The sequence below is a fragment of the Seriola aureovittata genome, chromosome 3, assembly GCF_021018895.1.
Source record: "Seriola aureovittata isolate HTS-2021-v1 ecotype China chromosome 3, ASM2101889v1, whole genome shotgun sequence".
Lineage (NCBI taxonomy): Eukaryota > Metazoa > Chordata > Actinopteri > Carangiformes > Carangidae > Seriola > Seriola aureovittata.
Genome location: NC_079366.1, coordinates 560,085 through 581,160, shown reverse-complemented (window position 1 = coordinate 581,160; position 21,076 = coordinate 560,085). Strand labels below are relative to the sequence as shown.

Sequence of the window (21,076 nt, the reverse complement as noted above, 5' to 3'; positions counted from 1 at the left end):
ATGAGAAAACCGTTACTTCTTTTCAAAAACTGAAAAGACCGTGCCAGACACTGAAGCCAGAAGTTTCTACAGTCTCTATTTTATTCAGATATTCCTTAAAATGAGTGCGTAAGCTCAGTGCGAAGACAGAGAGAGATTCTTTTGAAAAAAAAAGACAATTACATTAGGTGTCAATGAGAGTGAGACAGGTATTGCTGCCGGACTCGGCACCCCCGTTTAAATTTTGTGCAGACCCTGTCTGTCAAAGTTACATTTTATGAATCCCAACAACTATGTCTACATTTTCAGAAAGAATTATTTGTCTCCTTTTTACGGTTTGGCCGTGAGCTCGAGTTAAAAATAAAAATAAAGGTTATTTTTTACTGCTTCACGCACTCTAGCCAACTGACGCTTTCACTCTAACTTTGAAGAAAAAGGGATTTGCACTCCTCCTTTGAGTGCTCACAGTTTGAAAAGTTTACATGTTATGTAAAAACAGTTCCTGTCTTTTTGAGAGAGCAGAAGTTTTCCTCCGTTTTATAGTTTGAATCACATTTCTACGTGCAGGTATGAGAGAGCTGGGTGACTCAGCAAAAAGGTGCAATTTTGTCGAAAAAAGGTGGGTTTCTAAAGAAAATTCCAATGCATTTCTAATGCATCATTTATTCCCAGTTTTTTGGGAATAACTTGCGGGATCAAGACGCACGTTTTGATGTATATATTACCGGGGTTTTCTCAAAGCTGCGGGACGAGTTACACGCCGAAATTTGGCGGAAGAATAATAAACCTGAAACAGAAGATTAAGAGATGCCTCCGCCCCGAGGCACTCCTCTCAGCTATTCTAGCTGTAGAGGAGTGCCTCGGAGCTGAGCACCCGTGGCACTAATTAAGCATGACAAAATGTTAAAATTTAAAAATACAGTCACAAAAACTAATGGTACTAAAACAATGAGTAGATTAAAGTCACTTGGGAACAGAGTTGAATGCAAGTATGTTTTATGTGCATCTCAAATGGAGCAGAAAGAGTGAATGACTTTGATCAAATGCTGCTAAATGTGTGTATTGTATGCTGGCTTATAACCTGTGTTGTGTTTTGTGGGGGGTTGATGTGGTTATCAATACAAGCATCTGAGTGAGATAGGCCATGAAGCAAGGTTAATACCAGCCTTATGCAGACACACAGATGAGAATAGTGTGGTTTGTTAGAAGAATAGAAAGCACTGTGTTGAAATAGTGTAGTGACTAAGAAAAGTATAGCCGGCAGAGCCCCTGTTGATACCTTCCTGTCGTCACTGTAGCATCACAGATTCTCCTGAGAAGACAGAGTCTTAACAGGTATGGAGCTAAAAAGTCTAGGAGAGACTACAGATAAAACAGTGGATTTGATGATAAATTGACACCCAGAACATGAAAAACAGATCCATTGTGTATGAAAAAGTGGCATAAACGCACTTCAGGAAAATTAAAGTGGACAAAAGAAGGCACCTTCAGAATAGGACAATTCCCATTGACAACATTAACAGATGAAAATGAGAAACAGAAAATAAAAGGCGAGCTGCAGGGGAAATTTACAGTGAAATGGAATAAACAAGCAAGTGGCAGAGGGAAAATAAAAACATGTTTGAATAAAGGCAGAAGAGTTAAAGACAAACAAGAAAAAAATAAAGACAGAAACTGAGGATGATGAGACAGAAGGGGGTTATACAGCCCAAGACAAAGAAGAAAGAGGGAGACAGAGATGATAGGAGAAAATATCAAGTGATGGAAAGAGCTGAGGTTTGGATGAAGACACAGAGGACTATGCATTAAGGGATTTAGAAACCCAAATGCAACAACTGAAAAGAGGTCAAAGGTCAACTAGTAATGACAGTAACCTCAAGAAGAGCACAACAGGAAACAGGGAAACGCCAGGAACTTCAGATGGACAATATAGACCTGGAAGCAGATTGGTAAGGAGACAATCTGTGAGAGTCATTCTAAGGACAGCACAAGAGACGCAGATAGAAACCACTCAACTTGAGGAGCAGATAAAATCACTAAAGGAGGATGAGAGAAAGATAAATGCTGCATGGAAGGAAATTATTGAGGAGGCTAAAAGTATACAGGCATCATCCGGCCAGTCACAAAGAGTGAGGATACAAATGAATGGTGTCATGATATCAGAAAAATCCACTGCTGAAACAAGTTGACAATCAGACAAGGTCAGAGGAAAACTGTCAGATTTAATAGACCGCCAAACACACCATATAAGAGAAATGTCAGCACCATCACCCATGTACTTGAGAAGTGGAAGATGAGTGGGAGGAGAAATTCCCACAAAACAATGGCCAGAATACAGAAAACCAGAAGGGGAGCAAGAGGATGAACAAGATGGAGCCAAACTTCAGTGTCCCATAATGACTAAGGCACAGGGACAGTGTGGGTTTTGGTGGACACTGTACCACAATGTGGACCTAGCTGAGAAGGCAGTATCCAGAAGAAAATGGACCCCTCTAAATTGGATGGATAAACACTTTAAGATGGTGAATGTCCATCAAAGTTTCTACATTCTTTTCAACAAAAATAGAGAGATGAAACAGGAAGCGCCTGGAACATCGATAACACCATAGAAGCTTCTTCAAAGTAATGGTAAAGAAAGCCATGCCACAAAAAGTGCATAAGCATTTGGAGAATGTTGTGGGACTCATGAAAATTGACTGGCCTCTGTTCTCTGAACATGTTGTGCACCCTGTGGAAACCTATACAAAAGAAGAACAGAGTGAGGAAGAGGCAAACAGACACCTGGCCAACGAACTGACACAGCTACAGCTGAATGAATTAACCAAAGCAAAGAAATAAAAGCAAAGGCCCACTGCCAGTGGCAAAGGAACATGAATCACATGAACTCGGTCCAATGGTGAACGCAGAATTACGAATACAAGAGTGGAAACCTACAAAGAATAAGTACATTCACATCTCACCAGGACAACCATACATCAGAACATCATTAAGACCATGTAATGAAGGGACAGCAAAAAAGGTCCTAGTGAATGAAAGAACACCTACACTGATGCCACTGACACCAGAACATAAAATCCTGTTAGAACAGGTGCCACAAGAACTGTGGTCAAAACACAAGACTGATGTAGGTAGGATTAAAGTAGCGCAACCTATACATATTAAGCTTAAACCAGGAGCTAAGTTGCCATACAGAAAACAATATCCACTGAAGCAGCATGCTATAGAGGGAATCAAGCCCACAATTCAGTGCTTGACGGAGGTGGGGGTTTTGGTAAAAACAAAAGGCCCTGCAATACTCCCATTTTTCCAATCAAGAAGCCACACTAATGATTATCGATTAATGCATGACCTTAGAGCGGGGGTCGGCAACCCGCGGCTCTAGAGCCGCATGCGGCTCTTTAGCCCCGCCCTAGTGGCTCCCTGGAGCTTTTTCAAAAATGTTTGAAAATGGAAAAAGATGGGGGAGGGAAATATATTTTTTGTTTTAATATGGTTTCTGTAGGAGGACAAACATGACACAAACATTCTTAACATTTTCCAATGCTATAAAAATGTGTAGAATAAATATTAAATTTCAACATTTCTGTCACCGAAGATTTGCGTCATAGCCTGCGACACATGTTTCTATAAGCAGGGCGGGATGCCAGGCAGGTGACTGTTGTAAACAAACCGGCGGCTGTGTGATACATTAAACGGGGTAAGAACACAATCCTGTCATAGGCACATATTTAGTAACAAAGTGGCTGTTTTTATAAAGTGATTTCTGATTTTTGTCAGTATATATTTGGAATGACACTTAGGGATATTATTGTGTTTTGTTGCTCAGGTCCGAGGATAGCTGCGTTGGTTGCGTGTCAAAAGAGAAGAGGATGCTGCTGTGTTTTACCCTTGCACTGACTTGCTTGGCATTTGCACAGACATCAAACTTAAACTGTATCAATTTGATTTTATATACTTAACCTTTTCAAAAGGCTGATGTTTTATTTTTATAAATGCAGGCTGCGTTTTATTGCACTCTGTTGCCCAGATAAAGGGCACGTTATGCACATTCCATTTTGTTGTTGTTTTTTCGAATCCTCAAAATAAAAACGACATCAAAAATCTGATATCTTTATTGCATTTCTTTAATTTCATCAAAGCAATGAAACATAATTCATTAATATTGTAATGAAGTTAAACTTGAGGCGGCATCACACAACAGAGTAGTCACGTGGTGCGTCATTCTCTACAGGATGCACTGCAGGGAAAATAAACATTTAATCATGAAGGCTCATTATGTATTTGTAGCCAACTTACGGCTAATATAGCTACTATAGATACATACAGCATGTGTTGCTTTCATTATAAGGCTTATATAAGGCTTTTAATTTTTTGCGGCTCCAGACATATTTGTTTTTTGTTTTTTTGGTCCAATATGGCTCTTTCAACATTTTGGGTTGCCGACCCCTGCCTTAGAGCTATCAATTCCCTTGTTGTTGCTGAGACACCTGTGGTTCTAGACCCCCCCTACGCTGCTCTCAAACATTTCACCTGATGCACACTGGTGTACAGTCATTGATTTATGTTCAGCCTTTTTCAGTGTGCCACCACATCCAGACTCACAACACCTGTTTGCATTTACTTATCAAGGACAGCAATACACATACACACACCTTGCACAGGGCTATGTAGAAAGCCCATCAATTTTTAACAGAGTGCTGGTTCAAGATCTGCAACACTTAGACATTCCAAGTATCAAATCAAATCAAATTTATTTATAAAGCACATTTATAACAACAGCTGTTGACCAAAGTGCTGTACAATCAATAACATAAAAACAACACAGCAAGAACACAAACTGGTGAAAACAGACAGAAATGACAACTCTCATACTGATTCAAAGGCCAAAGAATAAAAATGTGTTTTAAGACGTGATTTAAAAACAGGCAGTGAGTGCGTAGAGGTACATGTGCCACTAAAAGATCCAACAGGTAAAATGGAGCTAGCTCATGTAATGATTTATAAACGAAAGTTAAAATTTTAAAATCAATCCTAAAACGTACAGGGAGCCAGTGAAGGGAGGCCAGCACGGGGGAAATGTGCTCATGCCTGCCTGTTCCTGTTAAAAGACGAGCTGCTGCATTTTGGACCACCTGTAGTCGTGTGAGGGAGTTCTGGTTAACACCAACATAAAGAGCATTACAGAAGTCAAGGTGGGACAAAATAAAAACCATGGATGACTCTTTCAAAATCATTAAAAGACAGGCAGGACTTGACCTTTGATAAAAGCCTCAGTTGAAAAAAAGCTAGATTTCACAACTGAATTGATGTGTTTGTCCAATTTAAAATCATTGTCCATATCACACCCAGATTTATTTATTTATTTTTTTTAAGTATATTTTTTGGGGCTTTTTTATGCCTTTATTTGACAGTGCCGTAGAGAGAGACAGGCAGAGAGAGGGGGAATGACATGCAGCAAAGGCCGTCAGATACACGACACCCCCTCACACCCAGATTTCTAACAGTGGATTTTACGTATGGACTTACAGAGCTCAGGTCTGTGTGGGGGCCAACACAGGCACTACTGGGTCTGGATAACAGAATCTCTGTTTTTTTTTTTCATTAAAACTTAAAAAGTTTAAGGCCATTCAAGCTTTAATGTCCTTAAGACAGTCCAACAGTGGCTGTAGGGTGCCGTTTTGCTTCAAGGGCAGATACATTTGTGTGTTATCTGGATAAAAATTAAACGCAATGCCATGTATTCTAAGAATGGACCCCAGGGGGAGCATATAAAGAGAAAATAGGATAGGCCCAAGATGGATCCCCTGAGGCACTCCACAAGGTAAAGGCGCTGAGGAGAACGAGCAATTACCAAGTCAGACAAGTAAGACCTGAACCACTCCAGAGCGGTTCCTTTAATACCTACATAATGCTGTAGGTGAGCGATAAGTATACTGTGATCCACTGTATCGAAAGCAGCTGAATAGCAGAATCCCCTGAGTCAGTGGCTAATAAAAGATCATTAAAAACTTTTAAAAGCCCAGATTCAGTCCTGTGAAAGGCTTTAAAACCAGACTGGAACACCTCAAGAATACCATGTAGGTTTAAGAAGGACTGCAATTGAATAAGCACAATTTTTTCCAGGATTTTTGAAAGAAAGGGAAGTTTTGAAATGGGTCTAAAATTTGAGGTGTGAGGACTGAGGTGTCCAGATTAGGTTTTTTGATCAGTGGTTGCACAACTGCATGCTTAAAGTTAGCTGGTACAACACCTGAAGCCAGACTGCTGTTTAAGATTGTTTGGATATCAGGTCCAATAGTCTCATAGATCTCTTTAAAAAAGCGAAGGGAACAATGTCTGTGGAACAAGTAGAGGGTTTCATATGACCAATAATCTCCTTTAACTGGGAAAGAGACACAGGCTCAAACTGCTTAAAAACAGCAGAGCAAGTGCAATGGAGGGGTCGTAGGAATGGGGTGAGATGTGTGCTTGAATGGTCATAATTTTATCAATAAAAAAGTGAAGGAATTTTTCACAGATTTCTGGGGACACATCAAAGCAAGCAGATGGGGGGGGTATTGAGAATATTATTAATGCTGTTGAAAAGAACACGAGGTTTGTGGCAGCTATTTGAGATAATAGGTGAAAAATATTTCGCCTTTTCCTCTTTGACAGCTTTCTGATAGTTACACCAGCTGTCCTTCAAAATAACAAAAGACACCTGCAGCCTCTCTTTCTTCCATTTGTGTTCAGCCTTCCTGCATTCACGTCTGACAACTTGAGTAGTGTCGTTCAACCATGGTTCAGATTCAGGTTTGGAACGCATGGTTTTAAAAGGGGCAAGAGTATCCAGGATGCTTTGACAGGTGGAATAAAATCGTGAGGTTAACACCTCAGTATTGAGAAAAAGAGTGGACTCCGAGTGAGCGTCAACAGCATTATTGAAGGCAGTGGAGAAATGAATAGCGGTGGAAGGGTTAAATTTACGGCGGACAGTGGCGGACGGTTTAATGATATGACAGGGAAGAGAGGTCTCAAATAAAACAGGCATGTGATCAGAGAAGACTGCATCACATACTTCAATATTAAAAACAGGTAGACCACAAGATAAAACAAGATCTAGTGTATGTCCATGCTCTTGTGTAGGACCTGTCACAGATTGAACAAGATTAAAAGAGTCAATAAGATTTAAAAAGTCTTTGACCAGTGGCTTAGTTGGACAGCAAACATGGCTATTAAAATCCAGGATGATTAAAACCCTTTCATGTTTTGGCATAATGCCGGCCAAGAAATCTGAGAAGTCATTTAGAAAGTACTGTAATTATATAATTAATTAATTTGTAGTCCCAAACAACAGTGTGAAAAGGACTCAATTGCAGTGCTAACAGTGCTAGCAAAAGGAGGACATAAAGTCAGCAAAGAGAAACTTAAATTTTGTCAAAAAGAAGTTGAATATCTGGGTAGAACACTGTGTGGAAATAAGAGATGAATTGCTCACTCACAGTTAGAAGCTATTGCTAAAGCTCCAAAACCACAAACAGTGGGACAAATGCTCTCTTTTCTGGGGATCTCAGGATTCAGTAATCTGTGGCTTTATGATTATGCTATCAAAACAGCATCTCTGTGAGCCCTAATACGGGCAGCAGGACAAACAAGCAACTCAGTCCAACTACATTGGATAGAGGAGGCAGAGGGAGCTGGTACTACAGCACCAAATTGGACAACATTGAATCAGGCCTGCCACCCTGTTGTTGTTCTAAATGAAGATTTTGAACCTCAAACAACTCTATCTTCTCCAATACGGACACAGGACAGAGCTGATCCATTTGAGAAGTTGGTGTGGTTAAAAAAGGGGGGCTATCAAGGTCACACGAGATGGTCCTCAAAAGAGTTTGTGGAGAAGTTCTCATGGTCATTTTGTGTTGCCTGTTTCATTGTTGCGTTTTTGTTCTATAAGAAATGCAAGTGGTTCTGACCATTGCGCAAGGGGGGAGGTTATCAAACACCTCCAAGCTGTTTGGTAGTTGCCATCTTTGGCAACACTGATAGAACATTGCATGAAGTGTGAAGTGTGTGCACTATGTAACACAAGGAAAGATTTTTCGACTCCAATTGCGCATATTCCGCCACCAGATGGTCCATTTAGGCACCTAATAATAGATTATTTGGATATGATCCAACAAATAGGAGAATGACATACATTTTGGTTGTGGTTGATAGATTTAGTAGATGGATTTAAGCAACGCCAACAACTCGACTATACATGTCTATAAATGAGTGGCCTAGTTCTTGTGCAGAGAGGTTTTTCCATGGTTTGATTTGCCAGATACTATCAGCTCAGACTATGGACCACATTTTGTAGCACAAGCAATGAAGATAACATAATAAAATGCTGGGGATAAAGCAGAGGTTTAGGTGTGTATACCATCCTCAGTCACAGGGAGCAGTAGAACAAGCTTATGGCACTTTAATAGCAACGTTGACTAAAATAATGGCAGACATCAATGGTAACTTAATTCGATGGGAGGCTTTACCACTGGCACTAATGTCTATAAGATCACAGACTAACAAACTAACACTCCTAACACCTCACAAAATGTGCACAGGGAGACCAATTCCTGTGTCATATCTTAGAGGCCCGTATGAGGGTCCTCTGCTGTAACAGTTAGTAAAAGAGTTACCCAGTCATGTACAGCATCTAACGAACCCATAAAGTTATCTTCCAACAAATCAAAGGTGCCACAGAGGAGAAGGAAGCTTTCATCCCAGACCAGCAGCAGAAGATACGTCCAGGAGAGTGGGTATACGTTAAGGTTTTCAAAGGAAGTGGGACCAACCCAGATGTAAAGGCCCCTTTAAGGTCATCTTAGCAAAACCAACAGCCCTCAAGATTGAAGGTAAGAAGGTTTGGTTCCATCTTAACCACTGCTGCAGAGCAGACAACCCAGAAAGAACACTTGAAGCTGACAGAAGGAAGGCATTTCCTGGACCGGAAGGGGATGGTGACACCGCCCCACAACCAGCTACATGGTCTCAGAGCCCACAGGCAGAGAGGAAATCCCAGAGACTGGCTGCCAGCCAGGCCAGTAACAGCACATCAAGTGGTGGCTCTTAGCAGCAAGGCAGGGAAGCGGGACACAGAGGATGAACTCATGAGCCCAGCACGATCAGACTCAGCAGGAACAGAGGCAGAGCAGCAGGAGGAAAGACATTATGGCGATTAGGAACACTGATCATACACTGCGTGCACAATTATTAGGCATGTTGTATTTTTGAGGATTCATTTTATTGTTGAACAAATACAGTGCTCTCTGTCAATCCAAAATGTTAATAAACCTCAAATCTGAATATTTAAGACAGTAAAAGTGAGTTTTCTGCTTTCTTACGAGATATCCATGTGTGCACAATTATTGGGCAGCTATTAGTGTGCAGAATTATTATGCAACTAAATGAAAAATGAAAATTTTCCCATCTCACTTGTTTATTTTCATCTGTTAAAGAGAGAAGAACAAACAAACAACTCAAAATGTACAAATAAACATTTCTGACATTTCCAAAAAAAGAATTCAGTGACCAATATAGCCACCCTTCTTTTCAATAACAGTCATTAGCCTGCCATCCATGGAGTCTGTCAGTTTCTTGATCTGATGACGATCAATTTTTTGTGCAGCAGCAACCACAGCCTCCCAGATGCTGTTCAGAGAGGTGCATTGTCTTCCCTCACTGTAAATCTCCCGTTTAAGAAGGGCCCACAAGTTCTCAATAGGGTTTAAGTCAGGTTAGGAAGGGAGCCTTGTCATTATGCTTTCATCTTTAAGGCCTTTGTTGGCTAGCCACGCAGTGGAGTATTTGGATGCATGTGATGGAGCATTGTCCTGCATAAAAAGTCATGGCCTTCTTGAAAGACGCAGACCTTTTCCTGTACCACTGCTTGAAGAAAGTGTCTTCTAAAAACTGGCAGTAGGTTTGGGAGCTGATTTTAAGTCCATCTTCAACCCAAAAAGGTCCAACTAGCTATTTATTAATAATACCAGCCCATACCAGTACCCCATCTCCACCTTGCTGGCGTCTGATTCGAAGTGGAGCTCTGTGCCGTTACTGATCCAGCCACGGGCCCCGTCCATCTTGTCCATCAAGAGTCACTCTCATCTCATCAGTCCATAAAACCTTTGAAAAATCTGTCTACAGCTATTTCTTGGCCCAGTCCTGACGTTTCAACTTATGTGTCTTGTTTAATGGTGGTCGGATTTCAGCTTTCCTTACCTTGGCCATGTCTCTGAGCACTGAACACCTTGTAATTCTGGACACTCCAGATAGGTTGCAGTTCTGGAATATGACAGCTTTGGAGGATAATGGGTTCCTGGTAGCTTCACGTTTGATTCTTCTCAAATCTTTAGCAGTTAATTTGCATCTTTTTTTCTCAACACGTTTCTTGCGACCTGATTGACTATTTGCACCAAAACGTTTGATGGTTCAGTGATCACGCCCTAGATGACCTAATGTGCTGCATTCCTCTGAAAGGCTTTTTACAATTTTTGACCTTTCAGAGTCAGTTAAATCTCTTTTTCGGCCCATTTTGTCTGAGGAAAAGAACCTGCCTTATAATTATGCACACCTTGATATAGGGTGTTGATCTCTTTAGGCCACACCCTCCCTCATTATACAAATACACATCACCTGATATGCTTTCAAGCATTCAAGTTTATACAGCTTGGAGTTGGAAAATATGCATATAAATAATGATATGGTCAAAATACTCACTTGTCTAATAATTGTGCACACAATGTAGTTTTGCTAATATACAAGGTTTCCATTTTTGGGCACAATAACAAATACACATTAATTGTATGTTTACATTACATGTACCAGTAGATGGATAAATTACTTATGGTACAATCAGCAAAGATTCATTAATTGGACCAGAGCCATACATGAACAGTTACACTCAACCACCCCAATGGCAATGCAAAATAGGTTTGCTATAGACAAACTACTAGATAGATAGATAGATAGATAGATAGATAGATAGATAGATAGATAGATAGATACTTTAAATATCCCCTAGGGGAAATTAATTTGTCCATTAGCTCATTGTTGATAATAATAATAATAATAATAATAATAATAATAATAATAATAATGATAATAATAATAATAATAATAATAAAAACAGTGTGGGTCTTGATGTTGATGTTGTGATCCAGGGTTTGTTGTTTGGAAAGCAATGTACAGTCCTTGCAACCATTTTTATCAAGGTCAGGGTCTTTGCTGTTATCATTTTCCTGTGACTCCAACAGGACGTTCCAATCTGTGCACTCAAAACAGTCTTTTAGAGACTCACTGGCCTCAGGGGTCCAGTTCCTGAATGAGCGGGTGGTTGCAGCCTGCCTCAGTACACAGGGCTTGCAGGAAGGCTGAAGAAAAAACTTATTATGATCTGATCTGCCAAGTGGTGGTAGAGCTCAAGCAGTGTAGGCCTCCTTGACATTTGAATACAACAGATCAAGTGTCTTATTTTACCTTGCGGAACAGTCAACATACTTAGTGAAGCCAGTCAAGTGAGAGGTGAGAGTGACATGATTAAAATCCCTTGATATTGCAATGAATGCATCAGGGTGCTGGGTTTGTACTCTCGCAACAGTCTCATAAATGACGTCACATGCAACTGTAGGCTCAGCTCGTGGTTGAATGTAAGCAACAATGGTGACGATGTCTTAGAACTCCCTTGGTACATAGTACGGTCTAAGACCTCCTCCTTCACTGTAATGTGACCTAGCAGAAGACCAAGGAGTACGTATGTACATTGGAGATGAATGAAAAAAAAAGATAGAGGGCTTAAAGACACTAAGAAATTAACATGTGCAAAACTCCAACTGGAACACCAAGGCACACGCAATATGGGACTGATTTAACAATCTGTCCTGTTAGAAAATATTACAGTTTCCACTTCAAATTCACAATAGGGGAGAAGTTGGAGTAGCAGGATTGGCCGAACCTGAATCTGCATATAATCATCCATGTGTACGTGTTTATAAAGAGATGAACTTGCAGGAAGCATGTGACTAACCACAGGAATATGTTTATGAGGAAATTCATTTGCAGGATGTATAGATTAGTGAATTACGTTACAAAATGACAGAACAACCAATAAGACAAAAAACTGATGGAAGGTCACAGGAAAAGAATGAATGAAAGCCAGAAAAATGATATAATGATGAACTCCAGCCCATATTACATCTTTTGCCATATGGTACAATAAGGCTTTGTGAATCTAAAACTACTCTGCAATATTTGGCTATTCCGTACAATCAGAAGGCTATACATTACTATCACCACCTTATAACATCTGTTTGGAAAGAGTTCACTGCAAGAATTGGAAGGCACCAGAAAGTTACACACATGGAATGATCCCAGAGCGGAGTTTTGTAACATTAAGTTATGCTTATGACCTAGTACAGCCTACGCGTGGTTACTGCATGCCCTTACTAACCAGAGGTCTAACAGAAGTCATCTCTTTAAGGCTACGACAGGACAAATGTTTAGTACTCACACTGTACTAACAAGGTATGGAATGAATGGCATAGTGCGCCACGCCCACAAAGACGGCTGATCAATGGTCATAAACCATATAATTTTCTGAAGTTGTCGGCTATTTTCACATAAAGTAACAAGCCCATTTAAATACCGATAATTGTAATTGGGTTATTTAATTTGAATAAGTAATTAGTTACACTACTTGTTACTGCAAAAAATTCTGGAATTACAGTAATGAGTTACTTAAGAACATGTTACAGTTAATATAAAGTGAACCAGTGATGACACAGTGTATGTTCACTTTAGTTCATGATTGCTTAGTTTTTTTGTGCCTCAATGCTCAAAGTGCATGAAGCAACAGGTAGAGAGGAAGTGACATTTTTTAAGATATAATGCTGCTTGGCATTTTCATGATATCGATAATGATGAATATTTACAGTTTTGTCATATTTGGGGATATAATTTCTCTCACAACATATGTTGCGGTTTATTGTCTACAATTCTTGCAGGTATCTCAAGACACTCAACAACCAATCAGAAGGGGGGTTCAAATTGTAGTGGAAACTGACTGATTTGGTGTTTGGCTTGTTAAGCCACTTGTGCGTATAGGTGGAAAACTAATCAGTATGTCACAAATTCACACACCTACATTACTGTGTTTACTGTCTGTGTTCATGAGTTCAGTGAGTGAGTCTGGGATGAATGAGATGATACTCACCCACACTGAAGGCAGCAGCCAGCAGAATCACAACACGCCACATCATCTGAAAACAAGACACACCAGTTGATTAGAGATGAAATCCACAGTGACAGAGGCCCAGAATCCATTTCCTGCACAGCAACAAACTGTCCTGTGTGAGGCACGAGGCTGCGTTCACAACACGACCATTTAATTTAAAAAATAAATCCATCTCCGTCCATACTATCACACATGAAAACATATATCACATGACCACTGACATACACTGGGCATGTGCAGACAGGAAGTAGATTGTCTACTCTAAAAATTGGGTAGTTTCAGAAAATATTATGACTGAGGATAAGCAAAGACAGTTGTAGCGTTAACATAACAGTTGCTAGCAACCACAACATGGTCAGTGGCTGATGAGAGCCAATCATAAGGTCAGGTGGTGGTCTACGTCATCACTTCCTAAAGTCTCAGTTTCCGTCAGTCCAGACTACAACACAACCCCAGAGTTTTCAAAATAAACCGCCTCCAGCAGAGTTCCTGTAAGTCACTGTTTGGGCGATGTAGCCTCAGAATGTGACAGAGTATCAAACTTTTGGTGCCACCCGATTGAATTTGATTTTATTTCCTCTTTGGTTTGAAACTGTGAGATATTAATGTCATTTTCAATTTATTTTCATATGTGTGTGTCCTATATGTCTATATTATGAATATGAACTTATTACAATAAAGGTTTTTACAATAAACCTACAATTTGAACATATACTTGTTTACATATTGGAACATTTATTATGCTGAATTAATTATTGGCATTGCTTTTGTACAATTGGATGTACTAACTGTCACACCGTGGTGAGGTTGTCTTGTCTTGGGTTTGTTTTGTCCTGTCATTTCCTGTTTTATTTTGAAAAATAATTCTCCTCTCGTTTCAGGTCACTTGCCCTTCCTCATGTGTCTCAGTCTGATTGCCCTAAGTGTTTCCACCTGTTCCCTATTTCCCTCCATGTGTTTAAATAGTCTATGTTCCCCTTGTCTTGTGCCAGAGTGTCTTTGTCCTTGTCCTGCACCAGAGCCTTGATCCATGTTCACAGCCATCGCCATAGTAATCGGTATTCTCCTCGTGACGAGTGATTTTTCGTTTGTAAATTTTCCAATAGCTAAAGTTCATAGCCCTTTGTTTTTCCTCATTAACGAGTGATTTTTTGTTTGTTAATTCTTTCCATAGTTTAGAGTTCTAGTCCTTTGTTTTTCCTCATTAACGAGTGATTTTTTGTTTGTTAATTCTTTCCATAGTTTAGAGTTCTAGTCCTTTTGGTTTTTCCTCTTTAAGAGTGAATTTTTGTTTGTTATTTATTTCCATAGCGTAGATTTCTAGTCCTTTTGATTTTTCCTCGCTAAGAGTGATTTTTTGTTTGTTTGTTCTTCCATAGATTTGATTCATAGTCCTTCGGTTTTCCTCCATTCGGAGTGTTCTGAGTTTCTCGATTTGTTTCTTTTGATTAGAGTTTTTTCCTCCTCCTGGAGAGGTTTTGTTTCTCTGTTTTCAGAGTTAGTGTCTAGGATTTTATAGCCATTTGTTTATCACTCTGTCTGAGTTCTCAGGAGAATTCAATAAAAGCATCTTGTTATTCTAAATCTCTGCATCTGAGTCCTGTTTTGAGTCTCGGCCTGACAGTACACTCTGGCCAGAATGGACTCAGCAGAGACTGACCAGATAACGGCCGCGCTTCGCGCTCAGGAGACCCGACTCTCCCGCCAGGAGGAATTTCAGATGGCTATGGTCACGCAGTTGGGTCAACTATCATCCCAAGTGCAGGATCTGCTTGGACACCTACAGCAGACCCACAACCCACCAAGTGCGCCGGAGCCTCCAGTCACGGCGGTTGCTCCGGTTCAGGCGGTACCCATTGCCGGAGCAGGGATCAGGCTGGCACCCCCGGAACGCTTTTCTGGGGAACCAGGATTTTGTAAGGCATTTCTCATTGACTGTTCCATTCATTTTGAACATTCCCCCCTTGCATTTACCACAGATCGGTCGAAGATTGCTTTCATGGTGTCTCACCTTACTGGAAGAGCGAGAGCATGGGCCACAGCGGAGTGGGGGCGTGATTCTCCACTTTGCCACTCGCTTCCAGAGTTTCAAGCCGCTCTTCAGAAGACCTTTGATCCGGTGTCAACGGACAGAGAGAAAGCTAGGGAATTGAGTGGGTTGAGGCAGGGTAACAACTCAGCATGCGACTACGCCATCCGCTTCCGCACCCTGGCAACGGAGAGCGGATGGAACTCCACAGCCCTCTATGATGTTTTCCTGAAAGGACTGTCGGCTCCCATACGGGAGCTACTGGTGCCCCTGGACCTGCCTGCGGACCTGGATTCCCTCATCGCCCTAGCCATCCGGACAGATAACCGGATCCAAGAACTTCATCAGCATCGAAAGGGCCGACCATCGTCGGAGAGGTACCGGCAACCGCTGGTTCTGGGTGGGCAGGAAGCCCGAGGTCCGACTCTCGAACATCCTCATCCCTTACCCACGGCAGGAGAGGCTGAACCTATGCAGTTGGGCCGGACCCAGCTCACCCCGGCGGAACGACAACGTCGTCTCAAGGAGGGGCTTTGCTTCTACTGCGGGGAATCTGGACATCTGGTGGTCGCCTGCCCAGTCAAGGCAGCTCGGGGGGTGAGCCAGTTCTCAACTTCAGATTCTCGTTCACGCAGTTTGACCGCCATAAAGGTAAAACACAACACCACAGTCATGGAAATGAATGTTTTAATTGACTCAGGGGCTGATGAGAGTTTAATGGATTGGGGATTAGCCAAGAAACTGGGATTGAAGACAGAGGCTATCTCACAACCCATCCTGGCAAGGGCCTTAAATGGGAACGCACTGTTCACCATAGCATACGTCACAGAACCCATAGCCATTACCATAGATAACCACAGCGAATTAATGAACTTTTATTTATTTAACTCACCTGCACGCACCCTGGTACTGGGACATCCATGGCTCACTCGCCACAACCCCCATATAGACTGGCCTACGGGCAAGATCTTGGGATGGGGGGATCTCTGTGAGAGAGAGTGTCTGCAGGACAAGACTCAGGGGAAGGCTACCACTGTCATAAATTCTGTTTCTGCTCACCCTGTTACAGACTCCCAGTACCCCGATTTGACTTCGGTACCCAACTGTTACCACCACCTCAAGGAGGTTTTTAATAAAGTCAAGGCCACGTCACTTCCACCTCATCGACCATATGACTGCGCCATCGACCTCATCCCCGGGTCCACTATTCCCAAGGGGCGGCTGTACTCTGTATCAGGGCCCGAACGACAGGCCATGAAGGAATACATAGAGTCATCTCTGAAGGCGGGACTCATTCGCCCGTCTTCGTCACCCGCTGGAGCGGGGTTCTTCTTTGTGGATAAGAAAGACGGGTCCTTAAGACCATGTATAGACTACAGCCCCCTCAATGACATTACTATCAAGAACCGCTACCCTTTGCCCCTCATGTCATCTGTGTTTGATCAATTACAACAGGCCAAGATATTTACAAAATTAGACCTTAGAAATGCATACCATCTGGTCAGGATCAGGGAGGGGGATGAATGGAAAACGGGATTCAACACCCCTAGAGGTCATTATGAATATCTTGTTATGCCGTTCGGGCTCACTAATGCTCCTGCTGTGTTCCAGGCCATGATTAATGATGTGCTGAGGGACTTCCTTGACCATTTTGTGTATGTGTATCTTGATGACATTCTCATATACTCACCTGACTTGGACACTCATAGAAAACATGTAGCTACAGTACTACAGAGACTACTGAACCACAGACTTTATGTCAAAGCTGAAAAGAGCGAGTTTCACGCCGATACCATCTCCTTCCTGGGCTTCATCGTAGCCCCTGGAAGGGTGCAGATGGATCCGGCTAAAGTTAGCGCTGTGGTCAAATGGCCCACTCCTGATAGCCGCAAGAAAGTTCAGCAATTCCTTGGTTTTGCTAATTTTTACAGGCGGTTCATCAGAGGCTTCAGCGCAATAGCAGCTCCTTTGCACGCACTCACCTCTTCGAAGGTGCATTTCTCCTGGTCCCCAGAGGCAGGAGCAGCCTTCCAGAAGCTGAAGGCCCGCTTCACCACGGCGCCAATCCTCATCATGCCGGACACACGGCGGCAATTCGTGGTCGAGGTGGATGCATCCAACGAGGGTATAGGGGCCGTCCTCTCACAGCGGTCAGAGCAGGATGGGAAGATGCATCCCTGCGCCTTCCTGTCGCGGCGACTGTCCAGAGCAGAGCGCAACTACGATGTCGGCAACCGGGAGCTGTTGGCGGTTAAGGTGGCGCTGGAGGAGTGGAGACACTGGTTGGAGGGAGCTGAGCAACCGTTCATCGTTTGGACTGACCACAAGAACCTGGAATATATACGCAGGGCCAAGAGACTCAATTCTCGCCAGGCCAGGTGGGCGCTGTTTTTTAACCGCTTTTCTTTTTCTCTTTCTTACAGGCCGGGGTCCCGAAACGTCAAGCCTGACGCCCTGTCACGTCTATACGACCCTGAGCCTGTAGCCAAAGAACCAGAGCCTATCCTCCCACTGACCTGTGTGGTTGGAGCGGTGATTTGGCAGATAGAAAAGGAGGTTAAGCAAGCTAATGGTGAGGCTCCGCCACCTAGTGGGTGCCCCGAGAATCGATTATTTGTCCCTGTCGATTTGCGCCCACAGGTGATTCATTGGGCCCACTCCTCGCTGCTTTCCTGTCATCCGGGAGTTCGGCGGACAGTGTTTGCCATCTCTCGGAGGTTCTGGTGGCCATCCATGGAATCGGAGGTCCGGGAGTACGTCGAGGCTTGTTCGGTCTGTGCGAGGAACAAGATGTCCTCCGGGTCACGTATGGGACTGCTGCAACCACTGCCCATCCCCTCCAGACCATGGGCCGACATATCGCTGGATTTCGTCACGGGGCTCCCGGTCTCTCAAGGTAACACCACAGTCCTCACTGTGGTGGACAGATTCTCTAAGATGGTCAGATTTATTGCCCTGCCTAAACTGCCTTCAGCCAAGGAAACAGCTGAAATTATGATTGACCATGTTTTCAAGATTCACGGGTTTCCCAAGGACATCGTCTCGGACCGGGGGCCCCAGTTCGTGTCACAGTTCTGGAGGGAATTTTGCCGGCTCATCGGAGCTAAGACCAGTCTAACCTCGGGCTATCACCCGGAGGCTAACGGCCAGACCGAACGCCTTAACCAGCAGTTGGAAACCGGCCTCCGATGTCTAGTGTCCCAGAACCCCTCGACATGGAGCAAACACCTGGTCTGGGTCGAGTACGCCCACAACTCCCTGCCCACGTCTGCCACCGGTTTTTCACCCTTCAAGTGTGTTTATGGTTATGAACCGCCTGTGTTCGCTGCCCAGGAGCTTGAAGTCACGGTCCCATCTGCCCATGCCATGATCCGCCGCTGCCGACGCATCTGGGCTGCTGCACGGCAGGTGCTTATCCGTCAAGGGGACCGGACCAAGAAAGCGGCGGACCGCAAAAGGCGACCCGCACCTGTCTACCAGCCAGGTCAAAGGGTGTGGCTTTCAGCCAAGAATCTTCACCTCCGGGTACCTTCCAAGAAACTGGCACCGCGATTTGTGGGTCCCTTCCCCATTACCAAGGTCATCGGTCCTGCAGCGGTGCGGCTCCGCCTGCCTCGCTCCCTCCGTGTTCACCCCACCTTCCATGTCAGTCAGGTCAAGCCGGCCAAGGAGAGTCCCTTGGTTCCGCCCCTCCCGCCCCCTCCTCCTCCTGAGATGATAGATGGGGGTCCGGTCTACAAGGTTAAACGGCTGCTGGCTGTTCGCAACAGGGGCCGGGGCAGACAGTACCTGGTGGATTGGGAGGGGTACGGCCCAGAGGAGAGACAGTGGATCCCATCACGGTTCATTGTGGATCGTACTCTTATTGCTGACTTTGACCGCGACCATCCTGGACAGCCTGGACCGTCTGGTAGCCGGTCCTAGGAGGGGGGGTTCTGTCACACCGTGGTGAGGTTGTCTTGTCTTGGGTTTGTTTTGTCCTGTCATTTCCTGTTTTATTTTGAAAAATAATTCTCCTCTCGTTTCAGGTCACTTGCCCTTCCTCATGTGTCTCAGTCTGATTGCCCTAAGTGTTTCCACCTGTTCCCTATTTCCCTCCATGTGTTTAAATAGTCTATGTTCCCCTTGTCTTGTGCCAGAGTGTCTTTGTCCTTGTCCTGCACCAGAGCCTTGATCCATGTTCACAGCCATCGCCATAGTAATCGGTATTCTCCTCGTGACGAGTGATTTTTCGTTTGTAAATTTTCCAATAGCTAAAGTTCATAGCCCTTTGTTTTTCCTCATTAACGAGTGATTTTTTGTTTGTTAATTCTTTCCATAGTTTAGAGTTCTAGTCCTTTGTTTTTCCTCATTAACGAGTGATTTTTTGTTTGTTAATTCTTTCCATAGTTTAGAGTTCTAGTCCTTTTGGTTTTTCCTCTTTAAGAGTGAATTTTTGTTTGTTATTTATTTCCATAGCGTAGATTTCTAGTCCTTTTGATTTTTCCTCGCTAAGAGTGATTTTTTGTTTGTTTGTTCTTCCATAGATTTGATTCATAGTCCTTCGGTTTTCCTCCATTCGGAGTGTTCTGAGTTTCTCGATTTGTTTCTTTTGATTAGAGTTTTTTCCTCCTCCTGGAGAGGTTTTGTTTCTCTGTTTTCAGAGTTAGTGTCTAGGATTTTATAGCCATTTGTTTATCACTCTGTCTGAGTTCTCAGGAGAATTCAATAAAAGCATCTTGTTATTCTAAATCTCTGCATCTGAGTCCTGTTTTGAGTCTCGGCCTGACACTAACAACTGCCACTGAATTACTTTAATACTAAAGAAATCCAAAAATCTCATGATTCTCAGATGTCCCATATGTCTACATTATCTCATATATATGAGCCAGTTATTAGATCAAAATACTGTAAGATGTTTAATTTCTTATACTCATGCGATAGTGAGTCATAACTTTGAGATACAGTAGTGACAATTACAAAATAAGATCAAAATAAAACCAAGATACTGGACAAGTTCAAATGTTGACTGGATGATGGTGCTGGATCATAAGTCATAGAACAAAAACAATTCATCAAGAAAGGAACATGAATATTGGTAGAAAAGGTCAGAGCAATCCATCCAATCATTGCTGAGGTTGTCAATAAAAAACAAAATGATAACCAAAGTCATCAGGACCAAGATTTCCTTCCCTGGACTGGAGCCACACTATATATACATATATGTACATTGATATGTGAATGAGGCTTTACAGTTACACTCCACATACATTCTCTAGAGGCTTTTTTGTAGCTTAGAAAACAGTAAATAGTCTGAACTCAGTCAATGTCACAGTCTTCTGTTCATCTGCTCTGGTGTTTTAACCATGCCTGGTAACCAGCTCACAACACACACACACACACACACACACACACACACACACACACACACACACACACACACACACACACACACACACCAGAGGAATGTAACTGTGGTTACCATTGTCTGCATGCTAACCATCCCCCATCACTGTGGTCAGACACTTTATAGTCTCCCCTCAGGATCCTTCCTGCTCACACGTGTGTGTTCCACAGCTTAGTCAGCAGCTGGAGGGTGGTGCCAGGGACAGAGGAAGCACCCCACCGTTCACAAAAACAAGACCAGGTTCAAGCCTGTATCTGTCTGTCAATGTGCGAAACGTAGGATGACGTTGGAACTGTTGTGGAAACTACTTTCACTGGAAAGTCACTGAAACTTCTGGAAAAGTCGTTAAATGTCGCTAGATGACCTAATGTGCTGTTTAGCATATTCATAATGTCATTGCGTTTTATTTGCATTCTGCCGAGTGTCAGCC

At 42.9% G+C, this 21,076-nt stretch overlaps 1 protein-coding gene across 1 annotated transcript in view; it reads right to left on the bottom strand.

Annotated features, from left to right (window-relative positions):
- wu:fc21g02 (uncharacterized) overlaps window positions 1-21,076 on the bottom strand; it is a 55,981-nt gene that overhangs the window by 25,041 nt on the left and 9,864 nt on the right. Inside the window, exon 2 of the mRNA XM_056371533.1 lies at window positions 13,211-13,256. Coding sequence (XP_056227508.1) covers window positions 13,211-13,256 — 46 coding nt within the window. The remainder of the gene's footprint in view (window positions 1-13,210; window positions 13,257-21,076) is intronic.